The 25,345-nt window shown below is 44.3% G+C and overlaps 1 protein-coding gene across 7 annotated transcripts in view; it reads right to left on the reverse strand.

The window, feature by feature from the left end:
• Positions 1–3,729: 3,729 nt before the first annotated feature.
• Positions 3,730–25,345, reverse strand: part of CTCFL (CCCTC-binding factor like) — a 37,676-nt gene continuing 16,060 nt past the window's right edge. For 4 of the 7 annotated variants that reach the window (XM_037812205.1, XM_037812203.1, XM_037812201.1 and 1 more), the window contains 4 exons: positions 24,801–24,950; positions 22,829–22,989; positions 18,297–18,479; positions 8,118–9,823 (listed from right to left, as the gene is read on the reverse strand). In XM_037812205.1, the coding sequence (XP_037668133.1) occupies positions 9,521–9,823; positions 18,297–18,479; positions 22,829–22,989; positions 24,801–24,950 (797 nt within the window). In that variant the 3' untranslated portion in view covers positions 8,118–9,520. Of the gene's footprint in view, positions 4,381–8,117; positions 9,824–18,296; positions 18,480–22,828; positions 22,990–24,800; positions 24,951–25,345 lie in introns of those variants that run through there. The other 3 variants (XM_037812204.1, XM_037812206.1, XM_037812207.1) reach the window with 3 other exon arrangements.

Here is a 25,345-nt window from a genome sequence, read left to right on the forward strand (position 1 = left end):
ACTGTATTATATTGCAAACTGGCGTCTTGGGGATCATGTTCTAAAATCTCGGGCAGACAAAGTCGAACAGGTGTAGGGTCAGCAGTCGTGGCCCTTTGTAGGGAAAACTGTTCGACTTTACAGTAATGCTGGGATGAGCCTGTGTCTTGGGTTCCAGGGCTCCTACTGACAAATCCATACACCCAATTATAACCGAGAAATTAAGAATTAACAAATGATTATGGTTACTGAATCATTATACAGATATTTTTCTTTCTATATTGTAGAATAGGCAGAAGTCAACACCTGAAATTACTACAACTCAACTAGTCTCACCCTTCTTCTACTTCCCATTATAGTGGTCACCCTAGCCTGGGCCCAGCCCTGTTCATACTTGATTCTGTGATGGTAACAACTCCATCTCCCCTCGCTTGAATCCATGAAAACCCTGAACTCCTTTGACTGGGGGAGACAGATTTTGGGGCCCACAGGCCATCTGATCTCCTGCTTTGCGCCTGGCAATGAGCTCTTTCTCTCATTCGAAGCCCGGTGTCATGTATTGGCTGTTAGGCGCATCAGGCAGAGAACCCACCGTGTTTGTTTGGTGTCACATTGATGAAGTTGTCCAATTCCTCTGAAAGACGCCTGTTTTCAGATCTAAGGTCTTCTGGGGTTGCTGGGAACAGGAGGCCTGCAGGCTGGTTAGCAGCTCTCTGTGGCCAAGAGAGCCAAGCTTAATTGTTCCTGTATTCCATTTAAATTGGCTTTTCAACTCCCAGGGCTGTGGATTTAGACCCGTCCCTATCAGCAGCAAAACTGAGCGTGCGCTTGTATAAGAAACGTTTCTTCTCCCCTCCTTAAGACCATTTAACTGGCGCAGTGGCTGTCCTTATCTAATAGAAGATCCTGGGATGCCTCTAAGACTGCTCTATCAGAACTCATAGGTGACTTCAACACTGGAGCACTCCCGGCTCATTTTTCTAAGGGAAAACAGTTCTCATGCTTTGAACAGCAGATAAGCTTCTTTTCACAAACAAGTAAGTACTTGAATGTTTCCAAAGAGCCATTAAATGCAGGGGCTACCTTAGAAAAGCAAGATCAACAAAGCTTTTTCTACTGACCGTAGTGACCAATGCTGATTGATTTACAGTAGAGCGATCCTTTGTCTAGTGTGCTGTTTTCTGTTATTACTTCACTGCTTGTAACAAGCTCGGGCCTTGGGCTATAATTATAATCCTCATCGGGATGAGTCTTTTAACCAGTAACCTTTGGACGAGGAACTGTCACACTCATTAGCAGGAAATGATAGCTGCAGCCGTTTCGACTCATTGGGTTGCTCTAAGAGGGATATTTCTCTATGACAGCTCCCCGCAGCCTGTCTCTGCACCTCCCTGGCCGGCTTCTCTCCACTGTGGAGCAATCAGTTTTTTGCTGGACTTTGTGTGTCATCCAGCAGGGCTGAGATATAGTATGGGCCTACATCGGCACTGCACAGAAAATAAGATTTAGACTTCTTTCCAAGTCCTAAATTGTGTATAATAAAAAAGACAGGGAGTTACAGAGCCCAGGTTCATTATCAACTTGGAAATCAAGTCTTGGAAATCATGCAAAATCTACAAGGTGCATCGTGAACTAGGCTGCCTCTTACGATCTGTGTGATCCGAGGATTGCAGTTAAAAATAAACTGCAGTAGAAGGCTGGGGAAATGCTGAAAGAGTCAAATGAGTAAGCCAAATGTTCTGATGCTTTCAGTGAATGACACGGCCATTAATGATGGAGTTACAAAGGACACCTGCACAGGGGCTACTCAGTAAGACTGCCAATGAGTATCGGAAAAAATCTGGAAAATAAGAAATCTTTGCTATTGCCAAATGATAGGCTGTTGAAGTTTTCTAACATACATGACTTCAGTTTCCTAAGGACTAGCCCCCAGCCCCTACCACCTTTGCACTATCAAACCGTTTCAATGACTAACCTCAAACAATAGCAGACTGTTAACCACCTGGTTGTAGGTTTGTTTAAAAAGCATCCTTTATATAGTAAAACTGCTTTCAAATGCTGCTGTACTTTAAATACCACCCCCCCCCAAAAAAAACCCAAAGTTGTTGAATTGCATAAGAGGTGGACATTCGAGAATTATTTACTCCTGGATCCCCACACTATTCTAAACTAACATGCTCTGCAGGCAGGTCACTCACCGAGAGCTCACCAAAGCTTCCCAAAGGGCCCCTTCTCTTATTCAGCCACAAGTACAAGAAGTCTGCCAGCTGTCATTAAAGACAAACCACTTTTAAATTAATTTTTGGGTTTGGCACGAAATTAATAAAATGAACTGCCAGGAGGTTGCTATAACTGCGCTATTTACAGAAGTTCTCAAATAGCGAAACGAGTCCAAGTGTTGAAAAGAAAGGCCTGACTGCCCTCTGGTGGGAACTGCTGTCACTACATCCGTGTCCCCAATCAAAGGCACTTCAGTAGTTCACTTCAGGAGCTATCCAGGGACTGTGGCCACTTACCAATCGATCAATCGATGTCGACCATCTGAATTTTGCTCTATGTAATACCTCATCTGGGTATTATACATGCAAAACACTTCAATTACTTATTAAAGTCCATTGAGGAGGAGTTTTTGATGATGTTTGGATACCACCTGGGCTTGCATTTCAAACACATTTCTTATATTATCTTTCCTTTAAAAAAAAAAAACAAACTATACTTCAGCTGGACTGTAAATACCACATTTCTGACCATTTTCAATTTTAAAATACTAGAAATTAAAGATGTACATGCTGTTTAAGGTTGCCAGACATTCAGATCTATTTTCTACAGAGGCAATCCTAAAGTCAATTTTTATTATGCTAGTGATGGAAAAAAAAACCCAACAGCTTTGATACAGAGAAGACATTTTTAAGGATCATCATTCACACATAACAAAGATAGCAATTTTAAGACATTTTATTTTATTGAGTTACGCAAAACACCTTGAACAATAGTCAGAAAATAATGAACTATCACAAACATTCGAACAGTCACAATGATAGCATACAACAGAGTGTAGGATTTAAGTCTTAGCATATGAATTTTACTGCTTTGTTGGCATGAAGAGAATATAATGCCCTTCTGGCTGGGAAATCACGTCCAAGTGTTAAGCTTCTACAGGGCTTCTGAACTTGGGAAATTTATAATGATAAATCAAAATTTCAAGAACTTCAATTTAAGATCTATCGATGATTTTAAATTTGAGGGAAAAAGTTCACATCAAAAAATAGCTGTTTAGCGAAGAAAAGAAGAAAAATCTAGCTCATTGTAAAGACAGGGACTAAGTTAATTCAAATGCTAAAGAGGCATTTCACAATCTGCTAGGGGGTGGAAAGAATCTTTTCAATCAACAAAAGAGAAATTCTCACTAATTATAGGACATTACAAAAAAGTACAAACTCTTCCCAAGTATACATTTTCATTATCAGTTTTTATGTTTCTTCTCATTCTGCCAATTATTTTAAAAAATATTTAAAAAAAAATAGTTTTACCAAAACAAAAGGACTATGAACTGATATACTAATAAGCAATAATAGAGACTAACTGGGGGATTTCATATCTGCCAAAGAACATAATTAAGAGAGAATACAAATTATAAAAGTGAACCATGTTGATACACCAAAGTAAAATAGATTTCATTATTTTCTAGCCTAATCTAGAGTTTTTCCAGTTCTTAGTTTTTAAAATAACATTAATATCTTTTTGGTTGAATTTAGAAATGATTAAAATCATTACAGTAGTTTTAAATTTTATGGAAAATTCATTTGTATAAAAAAGGATATAAAATTAGTCTTTTATATTTAAAAATCATAAAAGTATTTGAAATATCATGGGTGTGTGCAATTCAACATAAAAATTTCCTGCTCTGACTGTTTAGGCACTAAATAGTTGGTCTGTATTACTATCAAAATGACCATTATCCCAAAATCATGACTCATTTGTTGTAAGCCACTGTGTCAACACCAAGAGAATTCATAGGTTTGAGGTGTTATCTCTCAATTCAAGATTTAAGCCTTTTATAAAATACCTGCAATATTTTTTGAAATAGCTAGCCAAAAACAGGTAAACTATTCAGAACACTATTCAAACTTTGGGAAAATTACAACCATCCACTGTCATGAATAATTTTTTCAAAGAAGGTGCTGAAGGTTCCAACTTGCTTTAAGAACTAAGAGCTGCCTGAGCTGCAGCGCGCCCTCCATCACTTATCCATCATGTTGAGGATCATTTCGCAGGTCAGGCCTGTTTCCGGGTCCTCGCTTCCGGCCGTGGGCCCTCCGCAGTGCACGGGAACAATCTCAACCGGGTACTCTTCCCCTCCCACAGTGGAGACCTCCACAGCCAACACCTGCTTGGCAGCAGCTTCTTGGGAAAAAGGAACCAGGTTACCACACTTTAAAAAACCAAGAAATCAGAACTGACAGACCATGCAAATAGAGTTCAGAGACAATTGCTTGATTTTGAAACACAGACAGCAAGCATCTTAGAAAACCAACATTTACAGGACAGTACAAACATTCCAATCTCAACCGCTTGCTCTGAGTCAGGATTTCTTCATCCAGCACCACCTGCATTCTGGGCTGGATCGTTCTGTTTCGGGGGCCATCCTGTGCATTGAAGGATGTTTTGCAACACCCCTGGACTCCACTTCCTCGATGCCAGTAGCACCTTCTGCTCCCCTGAGTTGCGACAACCCAGAATGTCCCCAGGCATTGGCAAATGTCTCCTGGTAACCACTGCTGTGGGTTGAATGCAGATCCTACAGACCTTCACAGGGGCCGAGCTGCTCACCCATGTCTTGTTTCGGGGCTCACGGAATGACACTGCTGAAATGGGAAAAGCCAGCAGCTCGCAGGCATCTGTCCATTCAGAAATTGACAAATCCTGGGCACTTGCAATGCAAGTCAAGCGATGCTTCAGTCATCCCTGCCCACCCCCCAGCGCTGAGAGACCAGCCAGCACAAGTTAAACTTGGGAGGTGTAAAACGGATCACCGTACGGAACCCTCTTCTGCCCTTTTCCAATTACTTCCAAGGACATCCATGGGACATGAGGCAAAGAGCCTGCATCAAACGATGCAACTGCTGCCCCCAGCAGGTAAAGGGATAAACGAATGTCCATACACTGGACTGTGACTCGGCCGTAACAGGAACAGGGCTCTGACACGTGCTACAACACAGACGAACCTTGAAGACATTACTGCTGAAAGAGGCCAGATGCCAAAGGCCACACACTGCATGATCCATTTATATAAACTGTCCAGAACAGTGAAATCCACCGAGACGGAAAGTAGATTGGTGGTTGCCAGGGCTGGGGGGGGGGAGGGAATGGGGAGAACTGCTAACGGGGACAGGATTTTTGTCTGGGTGGTGAAAATGTTTTGGAACAAACAGAGGTGATGGCTGCAAACGTTGTGAAGACACTAAAGACACTAAAGGACGCTGAACTGCTCCCTTTAAAATGGTTCATTTTATGTTATGTGAATTTTACCCCAATTAAAAAAATAATTACTTCCTATTAGTACAAAGTTGAAGATTTTTTTTTTGCTCATGTTTCCTTGAAGCATTTGGGGGGAAGGGTAATAAGACCCAATTGTTCTGTATGAAAATAAACACTGAGATTCACCACCCAGTGTCATCGGCAGCTGCTGGCAGAGATGAAGCAGAAACCTGGCCAGACGATGCGCCGACTTAACAAGCAAAGCAAACGAGCAAATGAGACAGTTATCTGGATAGTGCAGGTTAAAAAAAAACGTAGAAATGCAAACGGGGGTGTATTTACTGCTGTCGTAAGCCAGGATACTTGCCTCAATTCATACTTTGCTTTGGATACAACAGTTGATTATCTACAATAGGAAAAAAGTTTTAATATGTCTGATCTCATAATCATCGTTTTCTGCTCTTTCGGAATGGGAGGGTTCAATGCCACCAGCATTTTGGGGTGCCCTCTTTCCTGATCTACGTCTAAATGATGCTCCTGTTTCAAAGCCAACTGTAAGTAAAAGGGACAGAAGATGTAAACTAGGATCTGCCTTTCATCTCTTTAATGTTTTATCACCGACTTTGATGTCTGTGTGTGGAAGTGCAGTTGCAGATGTCAGGACAAGTTAGTGAGGGCCACGTGTCTCCCCCCAGCTGCTGGGCTGGGGGCGCCGTCTGGAACCCATCAGGCTCTTCTCCAGAGCAGAAGTGTCACCCACCCTTTATATCCCAGATTGTTTGGTTTCTATTAACAGCTACTCTTATTCCAATAGAAACTTGACAGACATTTGGGGGGCTTTAATAGATAGTTAAAAAAAAAAAAAACCGAACTCCACCAGGTGTCAAGAGGAGAGCAGCAGGGCGGAGCCTGCCTGACGGCCGAAGTCACAGCTTCTTACAGGTTCAGCGTCTGTCCCACCTGGAGTTGGGGTCCCTGTAATCTAGCCTCAGGATCTCTTTCCACTGTGATTGAAGGATTATGACTTGAATTGCACTTTGCTATCTCCAACAGAGAACCACGTTCATTCTTCATCCACTTATTCAACCAGCGGGGAATGAGTGACCGGCTGCCGATGCCAGGGCTGGTGCCAAGGGCTGGGACGAGCCGGCCGGCCAGGGGAGTGTACGGGCATCTATTACAGAACCGATAAATGGGAAACCAGGAGCTTGGCCGCGTTCCACAGAGGACAGATTATAAAGTGGGGGCAGTGCTGAGATCTCAGGGAGCCATGGAGGCGCAGGAGCCGCCCAGGAATTCCAGGCCAGGGAAGAGCTGCCTGGCCTGGCTGAGGACCCAGGGGGGCCAGTGCGGCTGGAGTGCCAGGAGATTATTTGGAGCGTAGGGAGTCGAAGAGGGGGTTGGCAGCATGGGAAGCAAGATGGAGGGGCCTGTGGGGTGTGCGGAGAGCCCTCTTAGCTGCTAAGGGGAGGAGCAGATAGCCAAGGAGGCTGCGGACAGGCAAGATGGTGTCCGGGGCCTGGGGTGTTAGAAACGGATGACTCGGAGACGGCAGGCAGTGGAGTCCAAGGTCGGGAGACGTGGGGGAGCAGGGCGAGCAGTGGTGTCGGTGCCAAGTCCTGGACTTTACAGAACATAACTGCGTGATATGGTTTGCAGGAGAGAACCTGGAGATGACGGGAGAGATGATGCATGGGGTGTTGAGCTCAGTTCCCAATGGACTGAATCTGAGAAGCCAAGGAAAGACGCTCACCAGGAGGCTGAACATTCACACCTGGTCTCCAGAACCAGCTGGACTGGAGTCCCCAGCCATGAGTGACCTGTCCACGGGCAGTCACTGAAGGCAGGAGCAAGGGCATGGGTGCAGGCGTGGCTGTGGGACAGATGTGGGTGCAGGCGTGGTGCAGCTATGGGACAGGTGTGGGTGTGGCGTGGAAGGGAGGTGTCACCTATGGACAGCAGGGGAAGGAGCGGGAGTTGCAGGTGGTAGAAGATAAGGCTGCAGGGGAGAAGGCGGGGTGAGGGGAGGGGCCGGAGAAGCCCCAGGACTGAGGAGGCCGGTGGAGGGTGGGTCCGGAGGCTGGATGGCCAGCAGAGAGCCTGGAAATGGGCAGTGGGGTTATCACGGTAAGACCCCTGGTGAGAGAAGCAGACAGAGGGAGCTGAGGTGTGGATAGGGGATGAGAACTGAGGACACAACCTAGACTCAGTGACGTGTAAGAGGAGAGATGGGTTCAGGACCTGGAGGAAGGGGGAGTCCGCAGTGGCCTGTTTTTTCCTTAGGATGCCTGAGCATCTTTATGAGGAGGGGAAGGATCAGGCTGAGAGGGGTAAGAGAGAAGCGGCTGGAGGAGCTGCTGAAGTACAGGCCTCAGCAGAGGGGCAGCTCCTTCCACGCTGTCATGGGCCCCTTCCTCCATAAAAAGTAATAAAAAACTATGTTTTATGGCCACATTGGTATAAAGACAGCTACAAAATCCAGATTGAAATGATTATTTCACGTCCACCATTATGATGTTAATTTTTTCTTCTACTTTACCCACAAGCACGGTGGGCCCAGCTCCTCCAGGAGAGGACAGTGGCGATCGGCCTCCTCAGCTTGTGAGGTCGCCGAGGCCTCGGCCCAGAGGACAGCAGGTGCAGATGTGGATGCAGAGGGGCAGCCTGGGACGGCCTCTGGTGAGGGGTTCAAAACAAGGACTCTGGTTCTGGCCGTAGCTGTGTCGCCCCAGCCTGGGTGCTGGGGCAGGTTGCTCTGCTCTGGGATTCGACTCTCTGCACCTGAGGCTGGGAGGTAGGTGCCCAAGGCGTCAGGCTGCAGGAAGCTACAAGGAGCTTAGTGTGCAGCTGCAGACAAATGCCTGGCAGGTAACGAGTGCTCACTGGTAAACTTTAACTCCCGCAGGACTGAGATTCCAGACAGTTCTAACTGAGCTGGTGGCCGCATGCTGACCAGGGCCCCTCATCCTGCCGGCTCCCCGTCCACAGGACCTGTGCCATGGGCTGAAGCGTGTCCCCCAAAGCCACATCCAAGCCCTAAGCCCCAGTCCCCTGAATGTGACCCTATTTGGAAACAGGATTGCTGACCACATGATTGGTTAAGATGAAGCCAAACCGAGTAGGGTGAACCTTTGATCCTTGTAAGAAGGGAGAACTGGAGACGGACACAGAGACAGAGGAGGCCACGCGGCGATGGCGCAGACAGCAAAGCCCGAGGGCCGTGGCATCACCAGAAGTGGGAACAGGCGAGGAGAATCCTCTCCTCCTGACTTTAGACTGCTGACCTCCAGAACCCTGAGACCGTAAGTTTCTGTTGCTTTGAGCAGCAGCCCAAGAAAACCAAGCCAGCTGCCTACACAGGCAGGGAAGTAGAGAAGGTAGGACCTGAGGCACATCCAGGGTGGGAGGTTTGCCAGAAAGTGAGGCGCAGAAAATGGGGAGGCAAGCAGCATGCTGACAGTTACAGAAATGAGGGGCCCCAGAGCCCACACTGCACCAGGAGGAAGGGGAAGCACTGCAGGACACCCAGTTAAATGCGAATTTCAGATCCACAACAGATCATTTTTTAGGGTAAGTGTGTCCCAAAGAGTGTGTGAGACGTATTTATACTAAAAATTGCCTGTTTATCTGAGATCCAGATTTAACTGGGCATCCTCTACGTTAGCTGGCCATCCGTGGGAGCAGCTGCAAGTCAAGGATGGAGGACAGCATAACAATTTCAGGTAATGCTGCAGAATGCCGGGACACGCCAGCATTCCCGTTTGTTTCTGTCGTCAGCCGTGCTCTCTAAGATTCTCAGATGAAAGGCACTGAGAAGATAAAGCAGCACCCGCACCAGGTGAGGCCAGCTCCCACTCGGTGCACAGGAGACCCCATCTCTGTGCTCACCTGGAGCTCACACTGCTCCCCTGAGCCAGAGGGTGAGGACAGTGGGGCCCCAGGGCTGCAGCAGGCCCGGGGCCCTCCGCCAACGCACAGGACTGAGGGGAGGTCTGAAAGGGCAGAGGGCAGCGGGCGCGCGGTTATCATTCAGCTTTGCTAAAATGTCTCGTGGGCGAGCCAGTCATGTGTGTGTGCATGGGTGTGTGAGTGTGTGAGTGCACGGCTCCCCGCGATTCTGTGAGGTGGCAGATAACTGTTCCCACTTCTCCAGTAACCGAGCGTGGGCACCTCCAAGTCCACACCTGCCCTCCGAGACGGCCAGGCCGACCCGCACCCAGGAATATAAAGGGAATGCACAGGTACCGTCTTCCTTTCCCGCTCCCGGGGACGTCTGCCTCCTCTTCTTCGTTCTCATTCCCCTTCCCAAGGCAGCAGACTTTTCTCGCCCCGCTTCACACTTCTCTGAATGTTTGTGCATGTTATTCTGTCGGAGAAAGGACACAAAGAATGCACAGAGAAAGTCAGCATCACCAAAAGAATACATTTGAAAAAACTCATGATTGCAGGAACAGGCTCTGGGACAAGAGTGGGCCACGTGTACCTTGTATAATCTTGTGCAAAAAGATGGCATTTATGTAAAGCGACACTTTCTGTTGTGTTCAGGTCTAGCCGTAAGCTGGCTTGTTTTTTTTTTTTTTTAAACCACAGAAGACAGAAAATATGATTTATCTTTCTAGAATGCTTTTACTCTCTAAAGTGAGGCTGGCTGTTAGATGAGAAATTCAGCCTCCAAGTCAATTTTATGAAAATTGAATAATACACCATAGAGCTTTTACTGACTGACCAGCTTCTCTCCTAAACCTACTGTGCATGGAACTCTTGAATGGAAGTTGTGAAAATTGTTTGCAACACACAGAATGAAAAGGAAGCCAAAGACTTCCCAGTTAAGCCAACAATGATACAGTCTTATATACAAATACACACTCAGGATAGTTTAAAACAAGCCAGAACATTTTCACTATTTGCAAAGTTCATATGCAAAATTAAATATTGGTGACACGTCTTTAAATTTGTTCTTGGTTGCTCCTGGTTTTTGGCAAATAGGAATAAAGCTGCTTTAAACATTTGAGCGCAGGTTTTTCTGCTGACATAAGTTTTCAACTCATTTGGGTCAATACGAAGAACGTGATTCCCGGATTTAGAGTAAGAGTAAGTTTGGCTTTGAAGAAACTTCCAAACTGTCTTCCAAAATGGCTGTACCATTTTGCATTCCCACCAGCAGTAAATGAGAGTTCCGCTGTCCCACATTCTCTCCAGCATTTGCTGATGTCAGTGTTTGGATTTTAGTCATTCTAATAGGTATGTAATGCGATCTCACTGTTGCTGAACGTTGCAATTTCCTAATGACATATGACAGCGGGCAACATTTCATTTGCTTATTTACCATCTGTACATCTCCTTTGGTGAGGTGTCTGTTCAGATCTTTTGCCCAATTTTTAATTGGATTGTTTCTTTTTCTTACAGTTGAGTTTTAACAATTCTTTGTATATTTTGGATATAAATCCTTTGTCAGATACATGTTTTGCAAATATTTTCTCCCAGTATGTGGCTTTTTTTCATTCTCTGTTTTTCGCAGAGAAGTTTTTAATTTTATTGAGGTGAACGCAATAATATTTTTCTTTTGTAGATTGTGTTTTTGGTATTATATCTAAAAAGTAATCACTAACCCCAAGGCCACATCATTTTTCTCTTCTAGAAGATGTGGAATTTTGCATTTTATATGTAGGTCTAGGATTCATTTTGAGTTAATTTTTGTGATAAGTGTAAAGTCTGTATCTAGATTCTTTTTTTTTTTTTTTCACATAGACATCCAATTGCTCCAGCACCATTTGTTGAAAAGACTGTCTTTTCTCCATCAACTTGCCTTTGCTCCTTTGTCAAAAATCAGCAGATTGTATTTCTGTGGGTCTACTTCTGGACCTTCTGTTCTGTTCCATTGATGTATTTGTCTATTCTTTTGCCAACACCACACGTCTTGATCACTTTTCAGTTAAGTCTTGAAAGCTGGGTAGTGGAGTCTCTCTGACTTTGCACTTCTTTGGTATTGTGTTGGCTATTCTGGATCTTCTGCCTTTTCATAAATACTTTAAAATTTTGTCAATATCCATAGAGTAACTTGCTGGGATTTTGATTGTGATTGCAGTGAATCTATAGATCCAGTTGGGAAGAACTGATACCTTAATAATTTTGAGTTTTCCTATCCATGAACACAGAACATCTTTTCATTTTATATCTTCTTTGACTACTTTCATCAGAGTTTTATGGTTTTCATCATACAGATACTGTACATATTTTGTTAGGTTTATACTTAGGTACTTCATTTTTTGCATATGCTAATGTAAACAGTGTTGTGTTTTTTAATTTCAAATTCCAATTGTTCACTGCTGGTATGTAGGAAAGCATTTGACTTTTGTATGTCAACCTTGTACCCTGCAACCTTGCTGTTACTGTTTATTAGTTCCAGGAGTTTTTTGGTTGCTTTTTTTAAAAAAAATTTCTTAATAGATATTCCTATCATCTGTGAACAAAATTTTATTTTTTCCTTTCCTATCTGTGTACCTTTTATTTCTTTTTCTTGTCTTATCACATTAGCTAGAACTTCTAGTACAGTGTTGAACTGGAGCACTAAAGAGGGGACATCCTTACCTTTGTCCTGATCTTAGGGAGAAAGCATCTAGTTAAAGAGTAAATTGGATTCAAGAATCCAGATTTGCTTTCTTTAAAAAAAAATAAAACACACAGCTTTATTGACACATAATTCATATACAATTCATGTGGTGGTGTGAAGCTGTATGTACTCCAGAAAGGCATTCCTTAAATCTAACCCACTCCTGTGGGTGTGGACCCATTGTAAGTAGGGCCTTTTGAGGAGGCAACTCCAGTTAAGGTTTGTCCCAGCTCATTCAGGATGGGTCTTAACCATCTTACTGAAGTCCTGTATAAATGGAATGAATACTGAGGGGGGTGGGGTGGATATCCATGGAAGCAAGAAGCTGAAAGCAACGAAATGCGGGAGAGAAGGGAGAGACCAACAGATGCCGCCATGCCCCTTGTCATGTGGCAGAGGAACCAAGGATTGCCGGCAGCCGGTCTTTGGGAAGAAAGCATCGCCCTTGTTGATACCTTGATTTGGACATTTTTCTCAGCCTCAAAACTATAGGCTTGTAAGCTCATAAATTCACACTGTTAAAGCCAACACATTTCATGGTATCTACTGTCAGCAGCCTGGCAAACTAAAACAATTCACATACTATAGAGCTCACCCTTTAAGCTGTACAGTTCAGTGGTTTTTAGTAAATTCACAGAGTTGTGCAACCATCACCACAATCAATTTTAGAAAATTTTCAACACCCCCAAAAGAAATCCCAAACCCGTTAGCAGCCACTCCTCATTACCCCCTGCCAGTTTCTGTCTGTACTGATTTGCCTGCTTTGGAAATTGCATATAAATGGAATCATGCAATATGTGGTCTTTTGTGTCTGGCTTCTTTTACTCAGCATAATGTTTTCAAGGCTCATCCTTGTTGTAGCATGAATCAGTACTTCATTCTTTGTAGCTGTTTAATATTCCATTGCATGGATGTACCACATCTTGTTTATTGCCAGTTGATAGACATTATTCCATTGTATGGCTATACTACATTTTATTGCCAGTTGATAGACATTTGGGTAGATTCTACTTTTTGACTATTATGAATAAAGATGCTAGGAACATTCAGGTATTATTATTTTTTTTTGTGTGTGTGAACTCTGTTTTTTATTCTCTTGGGTGTATAACTAGGAGTGAAATTGCTGGGTCATATGGCAACTCCATGTTTCACTCTTTTAAGAGCTTCAAGACTGTTTTTCAAAGCAGCTGCACCATTCTACATTCCCACTAGCAATGCATGTGGTTCCCCACATCCTTGCTAACACTTGCTATTGTCTGTTTTTTTTTTTTTTTATTATAGCCATGGGTGTGAAATGGTACCTTGTGGTTTTGATTTGCATTTCTCTAATGACCAATGATGTTGAGCATCTTGTCACAGGCTTATTGGTCATTTGAATGTCTTCTTTGGAGAAACAAATGGACCTTTTGCCCATTTTTAAAAATTGGGTTGTCTTTTTATTATTGAGTGGTAAGAGCTCTTCATATATTCTAGATAAAAGTCCCAATATGCTTTCTTGGATGGAAGAAAAATGTTTCAAAACTTCTGATTTTAGGTTCTCAGGTACTCTATGGGGCTGACTCATTCTTTGTTTTCTTGGTTTTCACCCCACAGAGCAGCCCTTTTACAATATTAGCTCCGTATTAATGATACTGTTTTTGTAGCACTGCCATCACTTTCATTTGAAATTTTGAACTAATATCACTCTTTAATGTTCCAGAGTGATCCCAATACATAGGAAAACGCAAAGCACTACTCTTTTCTGTTAAGAAAGGATAACATTTTCTCTCATAAAAATAGCCAACTTTCAGAACATTCAAAACTTTTATCAAGTTGAGTTGAAGCACCGATTTCCAAATGTGGTAGTTTAAAAACGTCCACAGATTCTCTGATAGTCTTCCCCATGAGGGACCTCATTTCCTTCCCCTTGAGTGTGGCTGGACGTAGAGACTCACTTCTTTTTTTTTTTTTTTTCCTTTATGGTGTACTTTTTTTTTTTAAATTTTATTTTGAAATAAATTCAAAGTTACAGGAACAGTTGCAAAAACAATACTAACCCCATACACAGAACTCCAGCATACCCTGACCCCCTCCCCTGATACCCCGATCCAGCAACTTTAACATCCTGTCACACCACCATTTCTTTCTTTCCCTCCCTCCCTCCCTATCTATCATCCATCATCTATTGCTCTGTCTTCTGAACATATGAGAGCTAGCTGCACACATCCTTGAACAAACAATATAATTCACGTATACAATTTCCATGAACAAGATCATTCTTTTATGAAATCCCATTAAGCGCAGCTAAGAAGTTCAAGGAATTCAACATTGATACAAAGCATACATTATATATTTCCTTTTTTTTTTCTTATGACTCAACTGTGACCCTTTGAGCCTCCTGTCCTCCATCCTCAGATCCCATCCAGGATCATCCTTGGCATTCAATTGTCATCTATTTAAACTGTCTTGTTTTTGTGTTTTTTTTTTTCAATTGTGGAAACATATATACAGCCTAAACCTTCCCATTCCACCTCCTCCCTAGCATTCCATTAGTGGGATTAATCACATTTAGAATGTTGTAATGCTATCACCTTCCCACCTTCCATTACTAGAAATTTCCCTTCACCTCAAACAGCAACCCTACACTCATTTCTTAACTCCCCATTGCCCCTTCCCCCACTTCTCATAACCCATACTCTACTTTTCATCTCTATGGTCTTATTCTCTGATAATTTCTTTGTGTTTACTGTGGGACTTAAATTTAACCTCTTAAATCCATAACAATCTTGTTTCTCTTAGATACCAACTTAACTTCAATAGGACACATAAACTATGTTCCTATACTCCTCCACTCCCCCACCTTTGTATAGTTCTTGTCAAAAATTACGTATTTTACATTGAGTCCAAAACCACTGATTTGTCATTAGAGTCTGTGTATTTTATGTCATGTAGGAAGTAAATAGTGGAGTTACAAATCAAAAATTATTGATTTCTATTTGTATTCCATTGTGGTCAGAGAATGTGCTTTGAATATATTCAACTGTTTGTTTGTTTTTTAAATTTATTGAGGCTTGTTTTATGTCCCAGTGTATGGTCTATTCTGGAGAAAGATCCATGAGCACAAGAGAAAAACGTGTGTCCTAGTGATTTGGGATGTAAGGTTTTATATATGTCTGTTAAAATTCTCTCTCTCTCTCTCTCTCCTTTCTTTGTTTCTCTGTTGGTAGGGCTCCCTTTAGCATCTGAAGTAGGGCAGGTCTTTTATTACCAAATCTCTCAGCATTTGTTTGTCTGTGAAAAATTTGAGCTCTCCCTCAAATTTGAAGGAGAGTTTTCCTGGATAAAGTATTCTTGGTTGGAAATTTTTCTCTCTCAGAATTTTAAATATGTCATGCCACTGCCTTCTCGCCTCCATGGTGGCCGCTGAGTAGTCACAACTTAGTCTTATGTTGTTTCCTTAGTATGTGGTGAATTGCTTTTCTCTTGCTGCTTTCAGAACTTGCTCCTTCTCTTCAGCATTTGACAGTCTGATCAGAATATGTCTTGCAGTGGGTTTATTCTATTTGGAGTTCACTGGGCATGTATGTTTTGTGTATTTATATTGTGTAGAAGGTTTGGGAAGTTTTCCCCAACAATTTCTTTGAAAACTCTTTCTAGACCTTTACCCTTTTCTTCCCCTTATGGGACACCAATGAGTCTTACATTTGGATGTTTTATTTTATCTATCATATCCCTGAGACCCATTTTGATTTTTTCGATTTTTTTCTCCATTCTTTCTTTTGTTCTTTCATTTTCTGTTCTGTGGTCCTCCAGGACACTGTGTCGTTGTTCAACTTCCTCTAATCTTGTATTATGAGTATCCAGAGTCTTTTTAATTTGGCCAACAGTTTCTTTTATTTCCATAAGATCTTCTATTTTTTTATTTACTCTTGCAATTTCTTCTTTATGCTCTTCTAGGGTCTTCTTTATGTCCTTTATGTCCTGTGCCATATTCTTCTTCATGTCCTTTATACCCTGTTGCCATGCTCTCATTCTTTGTAATCCTTTGATTAATCGCACCAAGTACTGTGTCTCTTCTGATATTTTGATTTGGGTGTTTGGGATTGGGTTCTCCTTATTGTCTGGTTTTATCATATGCTTTAAGATTTTCTGTTGTTTTTGGCCTCTTGGCATTTCCTTTGCTTGATAGGGTTCTTTCAAGTTGTAAAAAATACAAGTTGTGGGGCGTGTGTCCAGGTGGTTAGGGAGGCAGGGCAGCTTTAATATTCAAACCTCCCAGGTGTTCCCAGAGATCCAAGGCTGTTGCAAGAGTTTAAGCCTTCATTTCAGTTTTGCCCCAGATTTTCTCTGCTGCTGACCCACAAGTCCCTGGCACTGACATAGCGTCTCTGGGTTTTCCGAGCGGGCCCCCCTTCTCAGCTGTGATCTTCCAGGACCTCTGCTGAGGGATGGCTGTGCTATGTCACAAGTGTGCGCCGTCCCTCAAGGGAAGCCCCGGGCCGCCGGGCCATGCAGGGGCGCTCCCAGCCTGATGCAAAGATGGCTGAATGGGGCATCTCAACCCCCCCACTTTTCGCACAGCTCCGCCTTCCCAGCTCTGGGATAACTAGTTGTGTATGCACCCAAGGCCACTGTCCACGGCTGATATTGTGGCATGTGCACAGTGCGGTGGGATACACTCCCCCGTCACACTGGGTTTCTTGGCGCGGCTCTGGGCTGTGGGCACGGCCCCAGGCAGGAGTGTCTCCAGCCCGCCAGGGAGCCGGCTGCAAGCAGCATGGTTTCTTTCTCCTTTTGGCTCTCCCCTCTGCCCCCCGGCCCTGAGGGAATCAGCAGTGGTCTATCCTCCACACCAGACACCGAGAGGTTGGCACAGCCCGCTCCTGCCGTGCTTCACTGCGCAGTTCTCACCGTCATAACTGCAGCTGCTCCTGGGTTTCCCCACACTGCAGCATGGCCACAGGACTTTCAGCCGGCTTACTCACTCATTTCAGAATGCAGACTCCCGGTTTCACCAAGTGCACAGTCCCTGTGGTTTTAGCAGACCTTGTCCAGCTGGTGCATCTCTGAAACTGGTGTTCTGGGTCACTTGCTGGTTTTTATCTAGCATTTTTCACAGAGGTGTTTTTTGGCTCTGTCTCACCTAGCCGCCATCTTAGGTTCTCTTGAGACTCACTTCTAACCAACAGAAGTCATGTGTGTCGCTTTCAAGACCAGGCCACAAAGGCACAGTGCTTTTCTCCTCTCTCTTGATTGCTTGCTCTGGGGGAAGACACGTTCTGTCACGAGGACACTCAAGTAGCCCTGTGGGGAGGTCCAGGTGGCAAGGAACTGAGTCTCCTGCACGAGAGGGCTCCATCTTGGAAGTGGATCCCCTGCTCCGTCAAGCCTTTGGATGGCGGAGCCCGGCCAAAAGCATGACCCCAAATGACCACAAATGATCTCGAATCAGCTCAAATGACCACAGATGAGCACAAATGACCACAGAGGACTGCAAATGATCTTAAATGGCCACAGAGGACTGCAAATGACCACAAACGACCACAGACAACTGTAGATGACCACAAATGATCTCAAATGACCACAAATGACCACAGATGCTCTCAAATGACCACAAATGACCACAGATGCTCTCAAATGACCACCAGTGACCACAATCCCATGAGGGACCCCAGCCAGACCCCACCCCCAGCCAGCAACTCCCAAACTCCTGACTACAGAAATCTTAAGAAAAATAAATGTTGTTTAACGCCATTAAGCTTTGAGGTAACCTCCAGCAGTAGATAACTGATCTATCATGTAAAAAGAATAAAATTAAAGAGCAACCTATTTCTTAGCACTATACCAACAGCATTATTCTAAGAACATCCAGGTGAAACTCTGAAAATTGTGTTTTCTCTGTGAAGGAGCCTAAATTGGATTCACAGGAATTACTTTTTAATTTTACCCTAAAAGCAGGGGTTCATTGCATGTGGGTTTTAGGGAGTCTGAGCTTCCTGGAAGTATCTACACACTTGGGTTTGTGGGCCTGTCCTTTCTTGGGGAAGGAGGGAACCACACTGTCATGAGCTTCTTCAAGAGTTTTGTGCTGCTCAAAAATTAATAACCACTTCTCCTAAGGCATTACAGATGCTATCTTATGTCCTGGCAGGTTTCTAAAATTGGGTTTCAACTCTCCTGGTGTGACACTGTCCTTCTGAGACACAGGGATCTTCCTAGGGAGGATTTACTATGATTTAAGTAAGCTCACCCAGCGGGAAAAGCCTTTGCCACATGTGGGGCATTCATAAACAGTCGGAATGAAATTTGTATCATGGTATTTCTTAAAGCGAACATTTGGAAGTTGCTTCTGCTGGAAACATTTATTGCAGGAAAGGCAGGCAAACGGTTTTTCTCCAGTGTGGGTACATATGTGAATTGTCGTATGACATTCCTAGGAGCGAAGGGAAGAAAACAAACAGCTTCCCTATTTAAAGGATTATTTTACTATTAGACACTGTTTATCATGTAATACCTTTGTTTTCTTCCCAAAGATGAGTGTACTGCTAAGCAAAGCCACTCCAAACTTTCTCAACAGTGTACCACTAAATCTCTCCGTGTATGGCCTTTTACAAGACAAACTCATTTACGGTCTCTGCCATCAAGCTACAAAGTTCCTAGAATCGATTTCCTCTCAGTTCTTCAGTTCTCTGAGGGATGCAGTAGCACCGTTTGGGGGAGTGAATCAATAATCCCCTCCAAAAGAGATCCTTATTTCTATATAATTATTTGCAGTTACTTGAGTTTACAAAGGGCAGACAGACTCTGCAAACTTAAAAATCTAATACTAGAGTTTCAATTCAGAGGATATTTGGCTGAAAGTATGAAAGTATTGAAACTTTCCCTCCTACTTCCAATAGCTTTAATATAAATCTTAAAACAGATTTAAAAGCACAATGGTGAAAATAATTGTTCTTGGCAAAGAAATTACTACATACTGTAACTAAGCTTTAGAGTGAGCAGGTAATTTAGGGAATTAGGACCAAAATATGTCTAGAGTCAAGCGAAAGTACGCATTTTGTTTTACTGAAAATGCTATGATTATTTGGGTTCAATACACGGCCACTTCCGCGTTCCTGTTAGTACCCAGGGGCTGGTTTTCCTTCCCAACTCTCTCCTCTAAGTGCCCAGATGTCCTCTTCCTCACCTGTCATCCCCTCACTCCCCAGGAGAGGGTCACTGGGTCTCCCTCCTGGGAGTCACCCTCCTCCCCGCCAGGACCACAGCCGCTCAGAGGCCCAGTGTGTCGGGCCTCCTCTCCCGCCTCTGCTCTGGCCAAGGCCTGTCTGCTGCCCGCTGCTCCCCCAAACGCCGAGCACCCTGCGCCCCCTACGCTGGCCAGCCTCCTCCCTTCCCAGCTCACTTTCACAGACGTGACCCTGGGGCCTCAGAGAATCCCAATGCTTAGGTTCTGTTAGAAAACTCCTCTCTTTCATTCAAAGCATCTACTATTTATAGGCTGCCCTTCAAAACACAGTAAGTATAGAGATCCACTTTTGCAACCATGGGCACAATATCCACCCAGTGCTTCAAGGCCTCAGTTTTGTAACTTTGGTCTTGGCGCCTCCATGTGCTCTTAAAAATTACTGCGGATTCCAAAGAGCTTTTGTTTATGCGGGTGATTTCTATCAATATTTACCATCTAAGAAATTAAAACTGAAGAATTTAAAAAGTACTTATCAATACTTTTAACAATAACAACCAACCAACTACAAGTTAACATAAATAGCACATTCCTGTAAAAAATATTATCTTTCAAAACAAAATATTCAGTGAGAAAAATGGCATTGTTTTATATTTCTGTAAATATCTTGAACGTCTGGCTTAATAAAAAAGATTGCTAGTTAAAATACAGGCTGTGATATTTGGGACATACTTATATTTTAAAACCATTCATCATTTATCTGAAATTCCAATTTTACTGGGTGTCCTGTTTTGTTTTGTTTTTTAAATGAATGAAATCTATTGCTTCCAACCTTAGCCGGGCTCTCGGAGCTTTCTCTCAGCAACCTTTTTAGCTGTCCTTGCTCAAGCCCCTATCTTGTTCCCTTCTCTGGTTGACTCTTCCAATTCCTCAAGCCACCTGCCCGATAGCCCCTCTGTCCTCAGCAGACAGTAACGGCTAGCATTACGAGTGCCCGCTGCAGACCAGGCACTGTCTCAAGGGTTTCACATGCACTAACTCCCCCAGTTCTCCTGAACCCTACGAAGCAAATACTCTAACCATCACCTCTATTTACAGATCAGAATGCGAGGGCATGGAGAGCACGCTACTTGTCTGAGGTCGCAAAATAAAAAGACAATTCCAACCAGGTGGTCTGGCTCCAGAGTCCACATCCTACACTACTGATTTTATTTCATTTCCAAATTTTATTTCCAAATTTCTAAAATTTGCAAACACTCTATACCCACCAAAAAACAACTCCCCCACCCCCATCCCCTGGTAACTGCTAATCTACTTTCTGTCTTTAGGAATTTGCTTTTTCTAGATATTCCATGTGACTGTAATCATACAGTCGTTCTTTTGTGTCTGGCTCATTTTGCTTTGCATGGTATTTTACCTGGTTCATCCGCGTTGCAGCAGGCGTCAGAGCTTCAGTCCTTTTTATGGATGAACAGTATTCCACTGCATGTATATACCACATTTTGTTCATCAGTCAATGGACATCTGCTTTTTTCCACCTTTCAGCTATTGTGAATAATGCTGCTGTGGACACTAGTGTACAAATATCTGTTCGAGTTGAATTCCTTTGTTTATATACCTGTTCTAGTTTGCTAATGCCACTGGAATGCAAAACACCAGAGATGGATTGGCTTTTATAAAAGGGGGGTTATTTGGCTACACAGTTACAGTCTTAAGGCCATAAAGTGTCCATAAATAGAAGTGTACCTTCACCAGAGGATGGCTAATGGTCTGGGAAGGCACATGGCTGGTGTCTGCTCCAAGTTCTGGTTCCAAAATGACTTTCTCCCAGGATGTTCCTCTCTAGGCCACAGCTCCTCTTCAAAATGTCACTCTTGGTTACTCTTGGGGCATTTGTCCTCTCTTAGCTTCCCTGGAGCAAGAGTCTGCTTTCAATGGGCATCTTCAAACTGTCTCTCATCTGCAGCTGCTCTCTCTCAGCTTCTTCAAAGTGTCCCTCTTGGCTGTAGCTCCTCTTCAAAATGTCACTCTCGGCTGCACTGAGTTCCTTCTGTTTGTCAGCTCATTTATATGGCTCCAGTGATCTAATTGACACCCAGCCTGAATGGGCGGGGCCACACCTCCATGGAAACTATCCAGAGTTATCACCCACGGTTGGGTGGGGCGCATCTCCAGAAATAACCCAATCCAAACGTTCCAACTTAATCCCCACCGATATGTCTGCCCCCACAAGATTGCATCAAAGAACATGGCTTTTTCTGGGGGACATAATATATACAAACCGGCACAATACCAAAGAGTGGAATTGCCAAGCCATCTGTGCTTTTATCTGCTAGGTCTAGCAACGCTATTAAAATAAGACAGCTGGATTCTCATCTCTGCTTCTGCCTTCGGCCTACTGGGGTATGTTGCTGTGGTTGCAAGTATATGAAGAAAATCAGGTCTCATGTGTAGCTGGGAAAGGGAGAAGACTTCGGATAGCTTTTTCAAACAATTGTGGACCTTCTTCTTTGACATTATATCAAAACTCAACAAGTGGTAGATTCTTGAAGGTTGGTTGCAACAGGCAATCTTAAACCACACCATGAACTTTTGTATTCTGTTAAAGTCCACTGGCCTGGCGTGTGTGTTGAATGGATATTTTACCCAGACATGAACTTGTAACACTAGCACTGGTCATTTGGAAAACATCAGTTTACTGAGTTATGGAAAGCTTCTAAAGTTTGATACATTTCATTATATAATATAAAAAAAATTGCTTTCTTAAAACCACCCCATCTTATGAGAAAAGTCTTCAAGTATTGGAAAGCTGTCAAGCTCATGGCAGTTGTTATAAGTTTTCTAAAATTTGAACTTTCTCTTAATGCTGAAATTGTATCACGTCAACGAATATTGCCCTCAAAGTGACAGGCTCACTGTGTTCATTTCCAAGAGAACATCCGCCAAATACCCAGTAACTGAGTAAGCCAAGTCTGTGTGCAAATCATTCTTTCCAGTAAAAAGGGGGCTCTGTGAAAAGGGGCTCCCTGGTTAAGCTCAAACAGTCCTGCAGAGATGACTACTGGGCTTTGGAAGACGGCAGGAGTGCTTCATGAGAACTTAATCATTTCATCACACAGAATATTAAAAAGATGAGTATGCGGGGTCAAGATTTCATAAAGCTTGACTTGTACAGCTTCATCAAGAACATTCTGCAGTAGAGCTGCCACTTCCATCACACGTGTGTGAGACTGACAGGCACAGCGACAGTGGTCCCAGAAGTGCCGCGGCTTTGACCACGCTCAGGTGCCGCCTCGGCTTCTGCACCATCGGCGCAAACGTCAACACAGAGCAAAGGGCATGTCACGTCCTGGTGTCATCAGGACAGTAGTTTTGATCTTGTGGCCCCACGTGGGTCTGCGAACCGTACTTTGGAGAATTATTGCTTTAGAAGTACTGGCTCCTGGCTCCTTGTGGTTATTCTGAATGGTGTATTAGATTAAAGCATGACTTTTTTTACCCCCCGATATTTTCAGAGTGACAGAGAATCTCCCTCCAACCCTTCCTCCCGCCATGTACCACTGCCTCCTACCGCCTCCCCCAACCCACCGAAACAGTACCTGCTTGCAGGCACAGCTGCAGCACTTGCACTTGAAGCTTTTCTCATTTTTATGAGTTTTCTGGTGCTGGATGAGGGCATAGCGTTCATGGAATACGGCAGGACAGTAGCGGCATTTCATCTCGGTAGCTTTGTATGTATGCAAGTTCCGTAAATGGACACCTAAAAGAGGGGCACGTTATGTACTTGAAGGGCAGTGCTTTCAGTCAGGCTGCCATTCCCCAGTTCTCTAAGTCAGGGTTTCTCAACTTGGGCATGATCAGCATTTGGAGCCAGCTGATTCCCATGGGGGGGGGGGGCTGCACATTTAGGGTGCTTGGCAGCATCCCTGGCCTCTACCCACAAGATGCCAGAAGTATCCCCCCAACTGGGTATCTCCAGATCTTGGTAAATGTCCCCTGAGGGGTAAAACTGCTGTCAGTGAGACCAACTGCTCTAAATGAACAGGATGCTGCCATGTCTTTTCAACCTGAAGCTAAATATCATATAAGATAGGTGAGATTGGACAGGTGCTACAGTGTCTCTTTAACAAAATACTTTAAGACCTTTATCATGGTGTGGGTGGATTTTCAGGATAACAATAAGGTGGTTTTACAAAACAAAAATATAACCTCTGTATTTTATCCTAAAGACTAGTAGCCAAAAAAAAAAAGTCCAGGCATTCTGCTAGAGGCCAAGGCCCTGAGATTTCCTATGCCATAAGGGATATGGGGCAGGGGGAGGTCTAAGAGCTCCAGGTCCACTTCTCTTCAGCCCAGTTGGGATTCAAAGCTGCCCAGCTTTGTGATACTTTGTGTAAGAGGCCAAATAAAAATATCCAATGACACACTGCCTCGGTCATTCAAAGGGCTTGATTTCTCATATGGTAACAGGAGGGAAAATCGAGTGTGTTATATGATGGCACCTACTGGGACAGAATACAGGCCATATTACTTTGCCATGTGCCTGAAACATCTTATGTCCTTTCTTGGCACCTCACTCATGACCCTTGATCTCTACAAAGTCCTGCTGGGGCCGTGCTTGTGCTGGCAGCTATGGTACCAGTGACAGAATGTACAGGATGAAAACCAACAGGTAGAACTTTGTTAAACACCTCCACCCTTTCAGAAGTGTCTCAAAACAGTGCATCTCATCTCCAGGATTTCTCTGGGCAAACTGGTGAATTTGGATTTTTGCCAACATATTTTGCACATCTTGGTGTCATCACGTATTTTGGAAAGAGATAAAAGGTACTGGGAAGAGGGCAGCCCAGGGTTCCTGGGACACCAAAGTCATTCACTCCTCCTCCCTACGGCTCCCCGGAGCTGGATGTTGCCTGGCTTCTCTTGAAGGCAGGATAAACTCCAAACTCTGCAGTTTGGCCAGCAGAGTCCCTCACCATTAAGCTCCCTTCTTGTTCCATGGCCAGACCTCACGCCGTCATGAGGGCTGGCTGGGTTATAACACGGCTTTTATTGAACTGAGCTCCTTAGGGGAGAGCCATCCATGCCTTGGTTCTTAACTTTATACCCTCGGCTCCTGGCACTTTTCAGGAACACAGTGAGTGTTTAACAAATGCTTGGTGAGTATCTCTGGAGCGAAAGTTACATAAAGAGCCAGAACGACCCACCTGGCAGCCTCTAGCCCCCCCAGTCATGTACTGTCAGCCAGTGCACTCGATGTCTCTGTGCCTGTTTCCTCATCTGTAAAAATGAGTCCCATGTGGACTAAAGTAATACCCACGGAGGTGCTTCATGAGCTAAAGAGCCTGTGAGAGCAACCACATGCATCAGGAGGCAGGGCCGGGAAACACGTCATGAAAATGCACTTCTGCAGTGCAACCACAGGGTGGCACCACAGGACCGGGGAAGAAAACTCCTCCCTGGGAGCCGCGCGGGGAGACCACAGCCGTGCGGGAGCAAAGCCCAGGGCTGCACCTGGACAGCCCTGCAAGGATCGTGGAGAAAGAAGGGCCACAAGACCCGACCACTCACGCAGGTCGCTCTTCCTTGCAATGATGGTGGCACAGTGTGGGCACTGGTACTTGGGCACGTTGTGGCTGTGCTTCTGCAGAATGTGGATTTTCATGGTCCCGCTCTGGGTGAAGCGTGCGTGGCACACGTGGCACTCGTACGGCTTCTCACCTGGGGGACAGGTGACAAAAGTGACCACCTGGAGTGGCCTCCCTGCCAGGTCGAGCCTAGCCTGTGGCTGAGGACGTTCCTCTCACGCCCCGGGCCCCTTTTTCAACTCCACTCACCTGTGCATAAACCCCACTTAGTCCACGCCTCCGAAATCAAGGCGATGTCAAGGAGAGAAGTGGCAACAACGCCCGGACGGGCAACCTTCCCAAGGCCTGGGGCCTCCCTACTTCATCAGTTCCAGACAGATGTAAAGTTCATATCCAGGGGTGGTATAAAGAACCGAGACGGTTGCATAAACAATAGTCTATGCAACAAAATATACAGTGAGCACATTCTGAAACCAGCAAATTTTGTTTTGCCTTGAAGGATGAATTTAGGGGCTGACTTTAAATATG

The sequence above is a fragment of the Choloepus didactylus genome, chromosome 19 (assembly GCF_015220235.1).
Source record: "Choloepus didactylus isolate mChoDid1 chromosome 19, mChoDid1.pri, whole genome shotgun sequence".
Classification (NCBI taxonomy): domain Eukaryota; kingdom Metazoa; phylum Chordata; class Mammalia; order Pilosa; family Megalonychidae; genus Choloepus; species Choloepus didactylus.